Here is a 19,732-nt window from a genome sequence, read left to right on the forward strand (position 1 = left end):
CCTGTCCTCTGCTCCTTTGGCGTAACTACCTCCCTGTAGCTACGATCTATAATCTCCTCATTCTCCCGAATGATCCGCAGGTCATCCAGCTCCTGCTCCAGTTCCCTAACGCGGTTTGTTAGGAGCTGCAGCTGGATGCGCTTCTTGCAGGTGTGGTTGTCTGGGACACCGGAGGGCTTCCTGACTTCCCACATCCTGCAAGAGGAGCATTCCAACATCCTGCCTGGCATTCTCTCTACGCTAGACAATCTGAACAAAAAACTTACCGGAACCTACCCTGGCCTCTGCGTGTTCTCGCCGAAGCCTGTTGAGCCAAAGCCGTCCCACTCTGACTCAGTCCACTCCGACGATGGCCGCTGTAAATGGTGGTCTGCTTTTAAACCTTGTCGTGCTACGTGACGCGCCTGCGCAGTGCAGACCCTTCTCCCCAAGCAGTTTTTAAAAAAAACGACTTTTTCTACCCGATTTCTTCCACTTCCTTCTTCAGCTGCTTGCTTCGACTGAAAATCGATTGCTTCCAATCCCAATTTTTTGTGTGTTGCTCCAAATTTCTTCTGTCTTCAATCTTACTTGTGTCTGGAGTTAAATGGTGTGATAGGGTCTTGGCCTAAAACACTGACTGTTCATTTCCCTCCATAGATGCTGCCTGACCTGCTGAATTCCTCCAGCATTTTGTGTGTGTTGTTCCATTCAACTCCGGACCTCATGGCAGCTGTAGCCCAAACATAGCCTATGGTTTTCTGTGATATAATGAGAGTTAATGACTTTGACATCAAGGGAGTGGTAGCTGAGCGGCACCCAAAAATCATTGTTACTATTCACTAAGAATCAAGGGGAATTTTTTGCACTGGCTGAAGTTATACCTATACCTAAATCTGAGTTATACTTGAAAACATGGCTGTGAAGAACAGATATTTCTCAGCACTCAGCCCCACCCAGCAGGTTCCTCAGGGCACTCTTCTCAGCCCAAACATCTTAACTTGAACCTCAGTGACTTTTCTTCCATATAAGGTCCAGGAAAAAGATATTCATAATGGTTGCACAGTTGTTCTTAAACATTAGCTGCTGGTGGTGAGTTGCCTTCTTGAACTGCTGCAGTTGTTGAGGTGTGTTTGTACCCACAATGCTATTAGAAGGGGATTCCAGGAGGTTGAACCAGTGATGTTGATAAAACAGAGATATATTTCCAAATCAGTATAATATGTGGCTTGGAGGGCAACTTCCATGTGGTGGTGTAGCAATGTTTTTACTCCCTTTTTCCTTCTATCGGGTAGAGCTTGTGGGCTTGGAATGTGAAGTCCACGGAGCCTTGATGTGTCACTGTAATGCATCCTGTAGATAGTACAAACTTGCTGCTGTGCATCGATGGTGCAGTCAGTGAATGGTTGTGCATGGGGTGCCTATCAAGTTAAGTTCTGTATAGCAACACACACAAAATGCTGGAGGAACCCAGCGGGCCAGGCAACACCTATGGAAAACAGTACAGTCGATGTTTTTGGCCGAGGGGAAGGAGATACACAATGTCATAGGTGACACCAGGAGGGGGACGGACGGATGAAGTTAAGAGCTGGAAAGTTGATTGGTGAAAGAGATACAGGGCTGGAGAAGGTGGAGAGGACAGAAGGGCATGGAAGAAAGAAAAGGGGGTGTGGAGCACCAGAGAGAGGCCATGGGTAGGCAAGGAGATAAGGTCAGAGAGGGAAAAGGGGATGGGGATTGGTGAAGGGGAGGGGTGGGGCCATTACCAGAAGTTTGAGAAATCAATGCTTATACTATCAGTCTGGGGACTACCCAGATGGAATATAAGGTGTTGTTCCTCCAACCTGAGTGTGGCCTCTTCGCGACAATAGAGGAGGCCACGGATTGATCTAGCAGAATGGGAATGGAAAGTGGATCTCGCTTCTTCTGGCAGACGGGGCATAGGTGCTCAGTGAACCAGTTTTCAAAACTATTCAGGTCTCTCTGGTGTACGCACCGGGAGCACCGGACTCCATATATGACACCAGCAGACACATAGATGAACTGTTGCCTCACCTGGAAGGACATTTAGGGCCCTGAATGGTAGTGAGGGAGGAGGTGTAGGGGCAGGTGTAGCACTTGTTCCGCTTGTAAGGATAAGTGCCAGGAGGAAGATCAGTGGGGAGGGACAAATGTACAAGGAGTCATGTATGGAGCGATCCCTGTGGAAAGCAGTAAGTTGGGGGGGGGGGGGTGGAGGGAAAGATGTGTTTGGTGGTGGGATCCTGTTGAAGATGGCCCAAGTTCTGGAGAATTATGTGCTGGATGTAGAGGCTAGTGGGGTGGTAAGTGAGGACAATAGGAACACTATCCCTGGTAAGGTGGCGGGAGGATGGGGTAAGAGCAGACGTGTGTGAAATAGAAGAGATGCGGTTGAGGGCAGCGTTGATGGTGGAAGAAGGGAAGTTCCTTTCTTTGAAAAAGGAAGACATCTCCTTTGATCTATAATGGAAAGCTTCATCCTGAGAACAGTTACAGTGGATATGGAAATATTGAGAGAGGGGGACGGTAGAATGAAAAGCCTCATCCTGAGAGCAACTGCGGCAGAAACAGAAAATTTGAGAGAAGGGAGGGTTCTGTACGGTGTCCAGCTTCTTGAGTGTTGTTGAAGCTACACTCACCTTGGCGAGTCAAGAGTATTCCGACACACTCCTTACAAGCCTTGGTGACTGTAAGCACCTGGGATATTAATATTGTGAGATTATGTGAAAATATTGCCGTTGAATGCCAGTGGGCGAGAGATGGATTTTCTCTTGTGGGATATCATCATTGCTTGGTACTTGTGTAGCAGTAATGTTCCTTGTCACTTATCAGCCTGGGCCAAGATATTGTCGAGATTTTGCTGCATTGGGATGTGGAATGCTTCATTATATAAATTGTGAAGGTTGCTGACTATGTCAATGTTTTTCGCTTGCTTCAGTAAAGCAGCCAGCATAATCAAAGACCCTGTCCATATTCTCTGTTCTCCCCATTGGGCAGAAGATACAAAAGCCTAACAGCATGTCCCATGAATCTCAAGGACAGCTTCTGTCATGCTGTTATCAGACTTGTAATATGGTCTCTTGCCCTCATCATCTACATCATTATGTCACTCCGCTATTTAAGAAGGGGGCAAGGAAGGAAAAAGGAAATTATAGACCTGTTAGCTTGACATCAGTGGTTGGGAAGTTGTTGGAGTCGATTGTCAAGGATGAGGTTACGGAGTACCTGGAGGCATATGACAAGATAGGCAGAACTCAGCATGGTTTCCTTAAAGGAAAATCCTGCCTGACAAACCTATTACAATTTGTTGAAGAAATTACAAGTAGGCTAGACGAGGGAGATGCAGTGGGCATTGTATATTTGGATTTTCAGAAGGCCTTTGACAAGGTGCCACACATGAGGCTACTTAACAAGATAAGAGCCCATGGAATTACAGGAAAGTTACATACGTGGATAGGGTGTTAGCTGATTGGCAGGAAACAGAGAGTGGGAATAAAGGGATCCTATTCTGCTTGGCTGCCGGTTACCAGTGGTGTTCCACAGGGATCAGTGTTGGGGCCGCTTCTTTTTACATTGTACATCAACGATTTGGATTACGGAATAGATGGCTTTGTGGCTAAGTTTGCTCATGATACGAAGATAGGTGGAGGGGCCGGTAGTACTGAGGAAACGGAGAGTCTGCAGAGAGACTTGGATAGATTGGAAGAATGGGCAAAGAAGTGGCAAATGAAATACAATGTTGGAAAGCGTATGGTTATGCACTTTGGTAGAAGAAATAAATGGGCAGACTATTATTTAAATAGGGAGAGAATTCAAAGTTCTGAGATGCAATGGGAGTTGGGAGTCCTCGTGCAGGATACCCTTAAGGTTAACCTCCAGGTTGAGTCGGTGGTGAAGAAGGAGAATACAATGTTGACATTTATTTCTAGAGGAATAGAGTATAGGAGCAGGGATGTGATGTTGAGGCTATATAAGGTGCTGGTGAGACCTCACTTGGAGTACTGTGGGCAGTTTTGGTCTCCCTATTTAAGAAAGGATGTGCTGACGTTGGAGACAGTAACAGAGAAGATTCACTAGAATGTTTCTGGGAATGAGAGGGTTAACATATGAGGAACGTTTGTCTGCTCTTGGACTGTATTCCTTGGAGTTTAGAAGAATGAGGGGGGACCTCATAGAAACATTTTGAATGTTGAAAGGCATGGACAGAGTGGATGTGGCACAGTTGTTTCCCATGATGGGGGAGTCTAGTACGAGAGGGCATGACTTAAGGATTGAAGGGCACCCATTCAGAACAGAGATGCGAAGAAATTTTTTTAGTCAGAGGGTGGTGAATCTATGGAATTTGTTGCCATGGGCAGCAGTGGAGGCCAAGTCATTGGGTGTATTTAAGGCAGAGATTGATAGGTATTTGAGTAGCCAGGTCATCAAAGGTTATGGTGAGAAGGAGGGGGAGTGGGTCTAAATGGGAGAATGGATCAGCTCATGATAAAATGGCGGAGCAGACTCGATGGGCCGAATGGCTGACTTCTGCTCCTTTGTCGTATGGTCGTATGATCATTATGATACTTCACTTCATTGTTTACTTGCGCCACACTCTTGTATAACTTTTACAATTTATTCTGCATTATTAGTGTTTTACCTTACTGTAGCTCAATGCACTAAGTAATAATTTAATCTGAATAAACAGCGAGCAATATGCTTTCAAAGGTCCGTTTATTATCAAAGCATGTATCTATATACAAGTCTGAAATTTGAATTTCTCCAGATAGACATGAAACAATGAAAGAACATGAAAGTTATTCAGAAAGGAATACCCCTGTACAAAAAAGAACAGCACCCCGATCATCACCTCCACCCTCACACAAAACAGAAAAGGAATATCGATTGATCCACAAAAAGAACAACCCCTCCCCCACACAAAAACTAACAGAACACTAAACAGGACATCAACCTCCAAACACCCTCCCTTTGCACAGCAAAAAAGAAAAGGAACGGGCGATAAAATGTCACAGAATATATACTGTAAAGCATAAGTCTGAAAAAGTTTACAATCCATAAACGAGGAACCACGTTACCATCCTCGATACTACTGACATTCATCGAAAGAGAGGAACACCACTCGAGGCAGAGGGGCCCCCCACCTGCCACAGTGAGCCACTCATTGATAGGCTGCTCACCGACTCCTTCTCCAGCAGCGATCAAAAAGTAGGCAGTCAGTGCTAAAACTCTTGCTCACTTATCACTGAATCTTGACAACAATAAGCCAATACCAATAATAAACTAATGCCAATACCATTGAACATCCCTAGTTTTGATCTTGCAGTAGAATGCAGTTCATTGGTGATGCAGCTGAAGATGGTTGAGCTTAGGGCACTATCAAATGAATTCCTGCAGAGATGTCCTGTGACTGAGTTGATTGATCTCCAACCAGTACAACAATCTTCCTTTGTGCTCGCTCTGATTCCAACCAGTACAACAATCTTCCTTTGTGCTAGCTCTAATTCCAACCAGTACAACAATCTTCCTTTGTGCTCACTCTGATTCCAACCAGTACAACAATCTTCCTTTGTGCTCACTCTGATTCCAACCAGTACAACAATCTTCCTTTGTGCTCACTCTGATTCCAACCAGTACAACAATCTTCCTTTGTGCTCACTCTGATTCCAACCAGTACAACAATCTTCCTTTGTGCTAGCTCTAATTCCAACCAGTACAACAATCTTCCTTTGTGCTAGCTCTGATTCCAACCAGTACAACAATCTTCCTTTGTGCTAGCTCTAATTCCAACCAGTACAACAATCTTCCTTTGTGCTAGCTCTGATTCCAACCAGTACAACAATCTTCCTTTGTGCTAGCTCTGATTCCAACCAGTACAACAATCTTCCTTTGTGCTAGCTCTGATTCCAACCAGTACAACAATCTTCCTTTGTGCTAGCTCTGATTCCAACCAGTACAACAATCTTCCTTTGTGCTAGCTCTGATTCCAACCAGTACAACAATCTTCCTTTGTGCTAGCTCTAATTCCAACCAGTACAACAATCTTCCTTTGTGCTAGCTCTGATTCCAACCAGTACAACAATCTTCCTTTGTGCTAGCTCTGATTCCAACCAGTACAACAATCTTCCTTTGTGCTAGCTCTAATTCCAACCAGTACAACAATCTTCCTTTGTGCTAGCTCTAATTCCAACCAGTACAACAATCTTCCTTTGTGCTCGCTCTGATTCCAACCAGTACAACAATCTTCCTTTGTGCTCGCTCTGATTCCAACCAGTACAACAATCTTCCTTTGTGCTAGCTCTGATTCCAACCAGTGGAGGCTTTACTCATTAATTCCCATTGGCTCCAGGTTAGCAGGATTGCTTGATGCCATGTTTGATCAAATGCTATCCTGATGTGAAGGGTACTGATTCTAATTTCAACTCTGAAAGTCAGCTCATCTGTATTATTCAAGTCCATCCACAAGTCCTCAGATAATGAAGCAGTGATGTCTCAAATCCTGGACACTCTTTAGGCAAGATAAGCTGCTAGTAACATACTGCAGACATCCCACCTCTCCCGGAAGTTCCGGAAGTCTCCCGCGTATTAATAGTGGCTCCCTGATGCCCACAAATTATATACAATATCACAGAAATCAATTTTTTTGAGAGAGAGTGAGAGAGGAAGCAAGAGAGAGTGCGAGCGAGAGAGAGAGCACGAAAGCGACCACGAGGGGGAGAGAGAAAGCGCGAGCGAGAGAGGGAGAGAGAGAGAGAGAGAGAGCCATGGCAGAGTGTTCCGAAAAAAAAAGAAAATATAAAACATATGTCACCCCAGACTACACTAAAGTGTACCCCTGCCTAATAGGGGTCAAAATAATGACAGTGTTGCTCGCTGCACTGTTTGCAACAGTGACTCTTCTATTGCCCATGGTGGATTAAGACTGTAAAAGACATGTTGAGGTGAGTTTAACAGGCGTCATTCGTTCATTAGCGTAGCTAACATTATTTAAACTAGCTGGCCAGCTGCTAAGGAGCTACTCTGTTGCAGACATCCCACCTCTCCTGAAAGTCTCCCGCAAATTGATGGAGCTACCTCCCTGAAATGAGTTTTTGCAGGGTGGGATGTCTGCATTCTGTCGTGCAAGTGTCTGAGTTGTTGCAGTAGATGCAGCCCTGGACAGTCGTGTCAGAATAGGAATGGAAGTTGAATTGAAATAGGTATTTACTGGGAGATCCTGCCTTTTGCGGTGGACAGCGTGAAGGTGATGTCCCAATGTCTACTATCCAGTGTCCTCTCCTATTAGATTCCTTTGTCTTCTGTCCTTTTGCCTCCTCCACCTATCCCAGAAGCTTACTTCATCCCCTCTCCCCTACACACCCATCATTACCCTCAGCTGCCTTAGCCTGTACTCCTTACTTTCCTCCACACCACATTACTCTGGCTTCTTTCTCCTTCCTTTCCACTCTCAATAAAGAGTCTTGGCGCAAAACATTGCCTGATTATTCCTCTCCATGGATAATACCTGACTTGCTGAGTTCCTCCAGCATTTTGTGTGTACTGATGCAAACTGTTCCTCCAGTCCCCGTTGTTCATACTGACCTGTTTTCATTACTCTTACGTTATTCCCATTTTTATATTATCAACTCTCTCCCACCAGTCACCTACTGAATGGCCAAGTAATCTCTCAACCCATACATTTGGGATATGGGAGAAAACCGAAGCACCAGGAGGAAATCAGGGCATCAGAATCAGGTTTATTATCATCGGCATGTGACATGAAATTAGGTAACTTAGCAGCAGCAGTTTAATGCAATACATAGTATAGAAGAGAAAAAAAAATAGATTAGGTTAGATTATGAGGACACGCAGTCCTCTTTTATTGTCATTTAGTAATGCATGCATTAAGAAATGATTCAATGTTTTTCCAGAATGATATCACAGAAACACATGACAAACCGACTTAAAAACTAACAAAAACCACATAATTATAACATATAGTTACAACAGTGCAAAGCAATACTGTAATTTGATAAGAACAGACCATGGCACGATAAAAGTCTCAAAAGTCTCTCGAAAGTCCCATCATCTCACGCAGACGCTTAACCTCCAGCGCCGCCAACTTGCCGATGCAGCATACTGGAAGCATCCAACCACAGTCTGACTCCGAGTCCATCCAAAAACTCCGAGCCTCCGACCAGCTGTCCGACACCGAGCACCATCTCTGCCGAGCGCTTCAACCCCGGCCCCGGCAACAGGCAATAGGCAAAGCCGAGGATTTGGGGCCTTCCCCTCCGGAGATTCTCGATCGCACAGTAGCAGCAGCAGTGAAGAAGGCATTTCAGAAGTTACTTCAGGTGTTCCTCTGTGCTTCTCATGGCTGTCTCCAACAAATCCGGATTGTGCATGGCCCCCTACTTAACACATACGATATTCATTCGGAACGGCCGCGCGCACTGCGTCACGCCGCCATCTTCTCCTCCTCCTCCTCCTCCTAATAATAAACAAAATAAAAAAAAATAAATAAACAAGTAAAGCAAATACAGTATAGGTATATTGAATAGATTAAAAATGTGCAAAAAAACAGAAATACTGTATATTAAAAAAAGTGAGGTAGTGTCCAAGGATTCAATGTCCATTTAGGAATCGAATTGCAGAGGTAAAGAAGCTGTTCCTGAATCGCTGAGTGTGTGCCTTCAGGCTTCTGTATCTCCTACCTAACGGTAACAGTGAGAAAAGGGCATGCCCTGGGTGCTGGAGGTCCTTAGTAATGGATGCTGCCTTACTGAGACACCACTCCCTGAAGATGTCCTGGGTACTTTGTAGGCTAGTACCCAAGATGGAGCTGACTAGATTTACAACCCTCTGCAGCTTCTCTCGGTTCTGTGCAGTAGCCTCTCCATACCAGCCTGTCAGAATGCTCTCCATTTACAACTATAGGAGAACATGCAAGGTCCATGCAGACAGTTCCAGAGGTCAGGATTGATCTTTGATCCCTGTCAATATGAGCTTTGCCTCTGTACCATATTATGTTTCTTCAATTGATTGGAAATGACTATTAAATAAACACATCTGCTATTCATTTTATCCCATAAATGACCTATAGTTTCTGATCAAGTTAGAAGGTTTTTCGGCTAAAAATTTACCATTATTCTGTCAGCATCAAATAGCTTATTTGGTAATACATTCACTACAGCTCTGAGATTAAGGACTCTCCCCTAAACATTTGCATCATCACCGACTCCCAATATTACCTGCTTTGTTTTAACTTATTTCAGAATTTTTGACTTTGCAATATTTATTTTTGAGTGGCAGGGTAGAGGTACATCTCTACCAAAGGAGGTGAAAGGCGCTCCTTCCCTCAGCTAGCCTGCAGGTCACCCTTGGACAAGGTGTGGCATCTGTTTAGTCCCCCAATCAGAGTCATGATTATTGGAAGACCATGGTCGCCCATGTCTTATAGCAGGACACATGATGATGATGATGATGATGATGATGATGATGGATATCTCTTAATACCTCTTGCACATCAATGGTGTATGAGCAAAAATGATATGGTACAAACTTGCAAGTCTCAGTACAGCTTGTTGCAATAAGTTTGGAGGAAATGTTTAAAGAGCTCTTTCTTTCTTTTGCAGAGGGAATGGCTGCAGTTGGACAGGCTTAAAAACCAGCTGTCGGACTCTATTCAACGTTATGGAGCTTTGCAGAAGGTAGAGACACAAATGCAGATAATATCTTCTGATTGCTTATTAACATTTAAGACCTGTCATTTGCTCCACTTTTCCTGTAGCTTTGCTGATTTATGGCTTTGGTGTTTAACCTTGTGCTCTGCGTTGCAATGAAGCTGAATTCTTTTTGATGCAGTTTGTCATGTTTACTTCCATCAAGCATTCTCATTCATTGAAAACAGTAAGCCAGCCAGTAAAAATGAACAGCTCTGTGGATGCTGCCATTAGACTAAATGATTCTTTTAATCCCTTCAGCTTCCAGATAAAAGGAAATGAATATTTCTGTGTATTCCTCTGTAGTGGCAAATTTTGGACTATAATTCCAGTTAAAAGGATTCAAAATACAGCTAAATAGCAATATTAACTGTAGAAAACAGTAAGGTGATTAAAGAATCACATGCATTTCATTAATGTAGTTACAGTATGAAATTGCCTTTGTGAATCTGTCTTTGTTTCAGATTCTTAGCCTTCACATGTTTTCTCTTTGTAATTTTGACATCTTTAAGTCATCCAAATCAGCACAGTTAATTCTGAATGTAGAGTTCTTTGAGACTGTGGAACAGCTTGATAGAAAAGATATCATTTCTTCTGGGGATATCAAAATTAGGACCATAAATATAAGATTATCACCAGTATAGCATGTTCAAAAGAAAACACATATTTGTACAGTAATTAGAATATGGAACTTGTGAACACAGGGAAACAGCAGAGACGTTTTAAGGCAGAATTAGATAACAAAACTAAAGATTACCGAATAACAAAAATATAACAAAGAAAGGAATTAGAGAATATGTTGGTAGTTTGAGATTATGTTAAAGTAGGAAGCATTTCTAGAATGGCAGCATGATGTGCGCACTTCCATGTTCCTGTGTGGCTGAAAACAAGGCCAAGAGATTCTTCTGTTCCTTGGGGTGTATTAAAGCAGCACTTTTCGAGAGCTCAATTTTAGTGTACGATTGTGTGTGAACTTCCATCAGCCTGCATTAATATTTTGTCACGTGGGATGCAAGACTTTGAATAGCCTTGATATTTGAAGACACGTGCATAGCCATTTCCTCCAAACTTCCCTACCCAAAAATGTCATGGGGACTGAATCACTGAGCATAATCAAGACAAAGGTCAACAGATTCTTTGGATTTTAAAGGAATGACAGGAATCGGAGTTTAGGGAGGAAAGTGGCACTGTGATCAAAGGTCAGGCATGCCCTTCAATAATGGTGATGTAGATGTGAGGAGAGGAGTTGTCTACATCTGTTCTTACACATGTGAGTTTTTATATGACAATATAGCATCACTTGGTATTAATCTTTTATCTGGGGTGCTGATTGTCTGGCCCTGTGAAGAGAACATGTGATTTTTAATGGACAGTTCCAAATGCAGGAACTTGCATTCTTCAGTCTGACACACAAAGTAACAGTTCAGAATTTGGCTGTAATCTCTGTTAACTATTAAATTTTCTGGCAGTTTCGTCCCACTGTAAAATCAATACCCTGGCATGAGACAGTGGTCTTTCCTTCTCAGTGTAATTTCATATCCCATTTCATATGATCTGCATCATCTATTTATTGTCTGCAGTGCTGACTAATGTATTTTAATCAAATGTATTGCACTTTCCTATAATTGGTTCATGTGTTGAATCTTTCATTGTTCTTAATTTATTTCTTAACTGCATCTCATGGTATCGTTAGTCATTCATACATAAGGGTAGATGTGTTGGTGTCTTAGATTAATCACTTCATCCTTTCTTTCAAATCCAGTACCTTGTCATTACCTTAGAACAATAAAGAGTGAGAAATATTATGTTTGGTATTTCAATGCCTCCCAATCACTCCTATTGAAAGTTGGCAAAAATATGCAGACCTTGTCAGTTCAGATTCAATAATACAATGTCTATTGATTCATCCGTCCCCTTTCCTGCAATGCTGTAGAGTATAAGTTATATTAGAAACTTACTTCTGGAAGCGTACTGATATAGTCAGAATAAAGCAGTCTTGCCTCAGGTATTACTTTACTTTTGAGGCTGATTTGAAGTATAAAGTGTGAAGTAACCTGAGAGTGGAACAAAGTGCAGTATCTTTTTTTTTTAAATCTTTCATTACTTAGCTCAGCTACTTGATAAAATATGAAGAGTCATGGATGTGAATATACTGTCCATAAAAATGTATCTCTTGTGCTGATGCATTCAGCACAGCAGTTAAGTAGGATCTGCATATCATCAAGAAAGTTGCCTCAACCGTCTAAATATTCATTTTCATTGCTCAATACAGTTTTGAATGGAATGAAGAAAATGAAAAAAACGTTATCGATACAACAGTCAGATAAAATGTGAGGAAAGTTGCCTCGATGAATGTAATTGAAAAATAAATATTGACCTTGGCATGGATAGTTCAAAGCCCAGCTGAGAGAGGAGGAGGATTCCCAATCCCACCCCATAAAAGCCCAAAAGCCCACAGAAACGCCTACAGAAACTCCAAAGACCTCGTCCTTGGGAAAGGAAGGATCTTTGCCTGGCAGATGTATGAAGTCATGTGGTGAAAGTGGATGCTACCGGGCCAAGACAGAGGACTCTGGCAAGCTACTGTCAGAGGCCTATGCCCCAGTAAGGGTGATGAGCTTAAGAGAAGAAAGAAGATGGCACCATGACTATTTACTATTTTTCTCTCTAACCAGCAATCTCTCTGGATTTCTGAGGTGTTAATTTGTTTTGTTAGTTCATAACCTATCTTTGGGGAAAGTGTCACAGAGAGCATGACCATGCATATACAAAATTGTATGAAATATGAGGAAGTGGATCACAGATTAACTTGTTACATGAACATTTGCTGTTTGTGTTAAAAAGTTACCTTTTTTGGAAGGCAATATAAAATGGTTATGGTTGTTTTTGAAAAATGACACAAATCTTCCTGCTGTTCTTCATCATTTTACTGCAAACTACAAAATGTATTTGATGCTTCCTTTGTACTAAAAGGTGCAGAATGTGAATTAAGTTAGGAAAAAAACAGCTTTAACCGCACTCTTTGGCAAAGAATTCCAGAGATCACCTCCTTCTGTGATTAGAAATTTCCATGTATCTCTGCTTTAAATGAGTGGCCCCATGTAGTTACGGTGCCCTGAAAAAGTATTCAGTCCCCCAGTCCTTTGTTCACATAAATGAGTATTGCACCAGGGACTTCGATTAATTGCACTGAGAATTTTTATTTTTCAATCATGTGCTCTTTTTTTTCCACAGTCGAGCCAAAAACAGAAAATCATAAAGCATGGAAAATTATAAATTTAAAAACTACGATGTCAGCAGTTCTAAAGTATTCACCCCCCCCCCCAACTGCTCAGTGCTTAGTTGAACCATCTCTCACTGCGATTACAGCCAGCTGTCTTTTTTAGATGAGTCTCTATTGGCTTTACACAATGTGACGGAGTAAGATTTGCCCATTCCTCCATGCAGAATTGCTCAAGCTGTACCAGGTTAGTTGGGGTGCAACGGTGGACAGTAGTCTTGAGGTTTTGCCAGAAATGTTCAATCGGGTTAAGGTCAGGGCTCTGACTGGGTCACTCAAGGGCATTAATTTTCTTCATTTGAAGCCGCTCCATGGTTGGGTCTGGCACTGTGCTTTGAGATATTTGTCCTACTGAAAGACAAATTTCCTCCCCAGTTTAAGCTTTCTGGCGGAGGCTAATAGATTTTTATTCAGGATCTCTGTATTTAGCAGCTTTCATCTTCCCATCAATACTGACCAGATTTCCAGTCCTTGCTACTGAAAAACATCCCCATAGCATGATGCTACCTTCACCATTCTTTACAGTAGGGGTGGTGTTACCTCGTTGAAGCACAGCATTAGATTTATGCCACGCTTACGGCTTAGTGTTGAGGAGAAAATGTTCCACTTTAGTCTCATCTGACCACAAGACCTTCTTTCACATCTTTACAATATCGTCTAAGTGATGCTTTGCAAAATCTTTACAGGCAAGCATATGCTTTTTTACAGTGGCATGTATAGGGTAAATTCAATACTGTACATCAGCCAGGTGATACCATCCCGAACAATGCATCCCAGGCACCCACCACACTCTGTGTAATAAAAAACTTGCCTTGCACATCTTCTTTGAACTTAGCCCCTCAAACCTTAAATGCATTTTGTCTGGTGTTAAACAGATTGACACTTGTATATAGATTCCTGCTGTCTGTCCCCTAAAGAGTTTCTTTCAAATAGGCTAATCTTTCCTAAGGCAACACCTCTGTGTTAGTGAGCATTAGTGTGTTAGTGAGCATTAGTCCAGCTCTTCATTATGTGAGTGAGGATTGGTAGCTCAATGCTACAGTGAGCAATGATCTTTAGATAGAAGTATGCCCACTTTGGGATTGTTTTTGTCTCTAAGGCCCAGTCACCTAGAGCTTAAAGAACCTTACAGGGAAAGGGCAAGAAATTCTGCAATATATTATTTTCTTTTCAAAGACCATCACCAAAAACAAATGGTCATTCAAGTGCAAAAACAAATCCATTGTACATCAAAGATTAGAGATAAAGATTAGGTTTACATCTAAACATTGAAGTGTACATTGAAGTGTGTCGTTTCCATCAAATCAAATCAGTGTGGACTGTGCTGGGCAGTCCACAAGTATTGCCATGCTTCTGACATTGACATAGCATGCCCACAGCTCAGTAACTCTAACCGTACGTCTTTGAAAAGCGGGAGGAAATCAGAGCACCAGGAGGAAATCCACACAGGTAGGGGGTGACCTACAGACTACTTTGAGATGGTGGCGGGAATTTTCTGATTTTATTTGAAACTTCAGAATCTTCAGTTTTCTTTTGATTTAAAGTTGATGCCATGGCATCACAAAGTGCTGGAACTCAGCAGGTCAGGCAGCATCCATGCAAATGAACAAACAGTTGATGTGTTGGGCTGAGACCCGTCTTCAGCACTGGAAATGAAGGGGAAAGTTGCATTTTTATTTAATCTGATGAATCCAATTAAATCAAGGTCGCATTGAAGTTCCTCAATACCCCATAAAGATCAGAATGCTTCAATCATTTGTACAGGAAGTAAATAATAAGCAGAAAATATTGATCAATATTTTGCTAAGAAATGTGTTTTCAGACAACAGAAAGTGGCTAAATTGTACATCATTTTGCATTCTGTCGGAATGGAATGCTTAAGATTTGCAACAAAACTGAGACGGTTCTTTGCATTATTTTCAATAATTAGCAGTAGTTTGGGAAAATGTAGCAGTATCCTTGCAGGCTGGAATAATATGTTTGGGATGGAAATGTGAATCTTGGACTGGAATTTAAGGAAATGTGCCTTTGGTTAATTTCTATTAATTATTATCATTAATGATTTTTCTACCAATACATTAAAGTGTGCTGTCCAGTCTAACACTGACAAAATTTACTGCCTGATTGATTACTTTATGATGCTTCAAATGTAGAAATCAGTCTTTCACATATCTTTCTCATCCATCATTTATTGCACATACTTTAGTATCGTAATGCTTGACAAAATGACTTGTCAAATTTTTTGAATAATAAAGTCTCATTCATTTGCTCCACAAGATTAGATAGTCATTTTCTGCAGTGAATGGTTAAGTTCATTTTACCATAACAACCAAAATATCTCTGTAATGATTACTTAACTTATCATAGATACCATAAGGTCCATTATGCACATCTTCATAATAAAAAGATGCAGGTTGCCATACTAACCTCCCAAACTAGTCATAGTACTTACCTTTCAGAAACAGATAAAAAAATGACTAAATATAGGCAACGTTTTTGAAAAATTCTACTAGAACTCCCCTAACCAGTCATCTTTAACTATGCTTCCCTGCGATACATCAAATGAGTAAGATGAGGAAAAATAAGCAAATGACATTGTCTCCTTCTGTATCCTATAACTATATTTAGCATTATTTCCAAAAGTGTCCCAAAGGTCATTATGAAGAAAAGGTCATGCAGGGCTAGCAAAGAGCATTTTCATCTTTTATGTGAGTCTAAAAGGTTACAAACATGCTGCTTGGCTTCATTTCCTACTGCCAACAAGAACCACATTTGTCAAAAAATTATTTATTTTTTCTTCATTATTTTCATTACTTCTTTGACATGCATCTCCTCCCTCAATAGCTCTTATACTCGTTACTTTATGCTGAAGAGATTATATCATAAATGTTTGTTCACTTTTGTCTTAATTATGCTTAGATCCATATTCTACTATGTATTCTATTTTTTTACTTCAGAATCAGAATCGGGTTTAATATCACTGGCATATGTTGTGAAATTTATTGTTATGTGGCAGCAGTACATCGCAATACATAATAGTAAATAACTAAATTACAGTAATATATTGTAGTGATGCACTGTTCATGGGTTCAATGTCCACTTAGAAATCTGATGGCAGAGGAGAAGATGCAATTCCTGAATTGTTGAGTGTGTGCCTTCAGGCTCCTGTACCTCCTCCCTGATGGCAGCAGGGAGCAGACAGAATATCCTAGGTGACAAGTGTCCTTAATGATGGATGCTGCCTTTTTAAAGCATTGCTCCTTGGAGATTTCCTGGATGCTTCTGCGTCTAGTCTCCATGATGGAGCTGACTGAGTTTACAATTTCCTGTATCTTATTTCGATCCTGTGCAGTCAGATGCGGATACAGCTAATACCATTGGTCCCCATGGTACATCTGTAGAAATTTGTGAGGGTATTTGGTGACATATCAAATCTCCTCAAACCCCTAATGAATATAGCCACTGACTTTGTAACTGCATCGATATGTTGCGCCCAGGGTATCAAATATTCTCCTCCGTTGCCAAGTATGCAGTTGATTTGCTAACTTGTACTCCTTCCAGTATCTTTGCCATATATTGTGGTACTCGAGATGAGTCCCTTTCACAAACTAACACTTACATTGTGAACGTTATTCTTAGCCCTTTAGTTTATATGTATCCAGCTGTCCAGCTTCCCTTTGTGGTGGTATTTTAAGAATAATTTCATCTGAGTTTTCTTAAAACCTTCTTTGATAATGCATCCAGTAGATGATTCTCCTTGATGATGTACAGTTATAAATTGTTTTGCAATTTCCTTAAATCTTCATGTCTCTATATAAAACTTATGTTCCCTTTCTGGCCCACTCTCTCAAACTACTCTGTTGCATTTCACGACAGATTGTCCATCCAGTATATTGTCCTGCTCCAGTATATATTAAAGAAATAGCTGTCCTGTCTTCTAGTTGACACATTTCCTCCTTTAATAATTACCCTTTATGTATTCTTGCTCGACATGTTTGTAATCATTTAATCCTACTTACAGCATGCACATTTTTTATATTGGTTTCCTGTTTATTCAGTTTTACTAAAACTGAGCTTTATTATTTCTTTTTAGTTCCTTGCATATTCCAACCATATTATATTCTAAAATGACTCATCCTGGCTTTACCTGGCACAATCTATCACCTAGAAATCCATGTCAAATAATCTTTTTGGTCGTTTTCCATATGTAGTGAGCCAACAATAGTTCTGATTCGTTACAAACTTGCCACTATTATTGTCATGTTCACATGTCAATAATTATTAGACTGTTTATTATATTCTCTCCCACATCCTTTACCTCCATATCAACTGATGTTCAATAAATCCTTTAAAATATCTGTGGGTCAAAATTAGAGTCAGGCTTATTATCACTGACGTATGTCGTGAAGTCTGTTGCTTTTGCGATAGCAGTACAGTGCAAGACATAAACTTAGCATGTTACAAAAATAAATGAATAATGCAAAGACAAATAATGAAGTAGTGTTCATAGTTACATTCCATCAGTTTTTTTTACACAAGTGAGTTTATTTAATTTCTAATTGTACAGAAGGTCAGTGGTTTTGAATCATTTGTAAACACTGATACCAAGAAGTCATTAAGGACTTACTTTATTCTTTGATCATTTGTTACCTGGTCCTCCACCTTTCACTATTTCCTTTGTCTATTATTTCCCTCGGATGTATTTAACATTTTTACCTTAAAAGATTAAGAAGGCTACAATTTTTTAAAAGGTTATGGGAGTTCTCAAGAAATGTATTTGCCTTTAACTTCCACACACAGACATCCCTATCTTGCAGTACATTTGCATTTTAATGTAAGACTCCAGCTTGCTTTATCTCCACCTTACTTTACCTGTTGCCCACATTAATTTCCTGTTTTCTCTGATTCACTTATTACTCAGTGGAATTAAGTGATCTGTTAGCCCCTTAATTTAGTCTCTGTGCATGGGATATGCAAATCGTGACTCTTAGCAGTAGAATTTTCTGAGACTGGCAGGTAATGCAAAATTTCTACAGGTGTACGGTGGAGGATATTCTGACTGGCTGTATCACAGATTGGTGTGGAGGCTCCAATGCACAGGATGATAAGAGGCTGCAGAGGGTTCAGTCTTCAAGATTAGCCTTCTAGAAGGTAGAGTCCATCGCTAAGAATCCTCACAATCCAGGGCACGCCCACTTCTCGTTACAACCATTGGGGAAAAGATACTGAGCCTGAAGACCTGCACACAATGATCCAGAAGCAGCTTCTTCCCCTCTACCATCAAATTACTGAACTGCTTGTGAGCACACACGCACTAACGCGTTATTTCTTTGTTTTTGCAATATTGATTTATTTTTTGTATTTTATTGGAATTTTTATGTCTTTACACTGTATTGCTGGCGCAAAACAACAAATTTCATGTCATATAAATCAATGATAAAACTGATTCTGATTCTGCTTAATGATAAGAGACCAGCTGAGCTTTCTATGCCGGACCCAACATTTTTCCCAATGTCCGTAATGGGATTAACTATCAGGTGCTGTGTTTAATGGATAATGAATAGATTCTGTTGTTTCATGTCACTTCACAAGATAAATCTCTATCCCGTAATTTCTACATTTTGAAAGCAAAAGGTATTTCTATACAATATTATTTTCTTCACTGAAATCCTTATTCATCCTACATCATTTTGGATCTTAGCAAGAACGGCATTTATGGAAGGCAATAAACAGTCAACCCTACATCAGAGCTTGTGATGTGCCTTGGCCTGAACCGTCAACTGTTTATTCTCCTGCACAGACGCTGCCCAACTTACTGAGTTCCTTCAGCATTTTGAGTGTGTTGATCTAGATTTTCTGCATCTGTAGAATCTCTTGTGTTGAGCATTTTGATCTTACTGTCATTCATCCATTTCATCATTGTGAACACGTGAGTTATTTCTTGTTGGCATGAAATTGGATTATTATTGTCACATACCAAAATACAATAAGAAGCTTTGGCTGCATGGTTACATACCATCCATACAGATCATTCCATGCAACTACTTTGAAGGAGTACAAAAGGAAAACAATTTTGCAGTTACAGGAACAGTGCAGTGCAGGATGACAAATAAAGTGTAAGAGTTATGACGAGGTAGATCGAACGTTCATTGTTATTGGATTAGGAGTCCATCAAGAGTCTTGTAACAACAAGACAGAAGCTATTCCTGAGCTTGGTAATACATGTTCTGGAGCTTTTGTACTTCCTGCCAGCTTAGAGGAGAAGAAAAGAGAATGACCAGGATGGGAGGGGTCCTTGATTTTGTTGGCTACTTTCACGAGGAGGCAGAAGCTGTAGACAGAGCCAATGGAAGGGAGACTTACTTTTGTGATGGTCTGAGCTGCATTTATTACTCTCAGCCTGTCTATGATGAAAACTGGTGCTGTTAAGCACCAAAATAGGCTCTTCAGGCCAACTTATCCATTCCAACCCAAATGTTTATTTATGATTACCCCCTTTGCTTACATTTGACCCATATCCCTCTACTCTTTCTCTATCCCTGTCAAAATGCCCATTAAGCATTGTAGTTGTATTTGCCTCTAACACATCCTGTGGCAGCTCACCCATGTAACCACCACCTTCTGTCTGATAAACTTGCCCCTCATGTCTCCTTTAAATTCCTCTCTTCTCATCTTAAGCATATGTCATAGCCTAGGAAAATTATTCTCTCTATCCTACTGATGCTCATCATGATTTTACAAAGCTCTATAA

General features: G+C 40.9%; 1 protein-coding gene across 7 annotated transcripts in view; it reads left to right on the forward strand.

The window, feature by feature from the left end:
* The window catches only part of tsnare1 (T-SNARE Domain Containing 1), a 1,025,035-nt gene that overhangs the window by 551,608 nt on the left and 453,695 nt on the right, over positions 1–19,732 (forward strand). For all 7 annotated transcript variants that reach the window (XM_063040571.1, XM_063040581.1, XM_063040628.1 and 4 more), the window contains one exon: positions 9,615–9,689. In XM_063040571.1, coding sequence (XP_062896641.1) covers positions 9,615–9,689 — 75 coding nt within the window. The remainder of the gene's footprint in view (positions 1–9,614; positions 9,690–19,732) is intronic.

This window comes from Mobula hypostoma, chromosome 1, assembly GCF_963921235.1.
Source record: "Mobula hypostoma chromosome 1, sMobHyp1.1, whole genome shotgun sequence".
Taxonomy (NCBI): Eukaryota; Metazoa; Chordata; class Chondrichthyes; order Myliobatiformes; family Myliobatidae; genus Mobula; species Mobula hypostoma.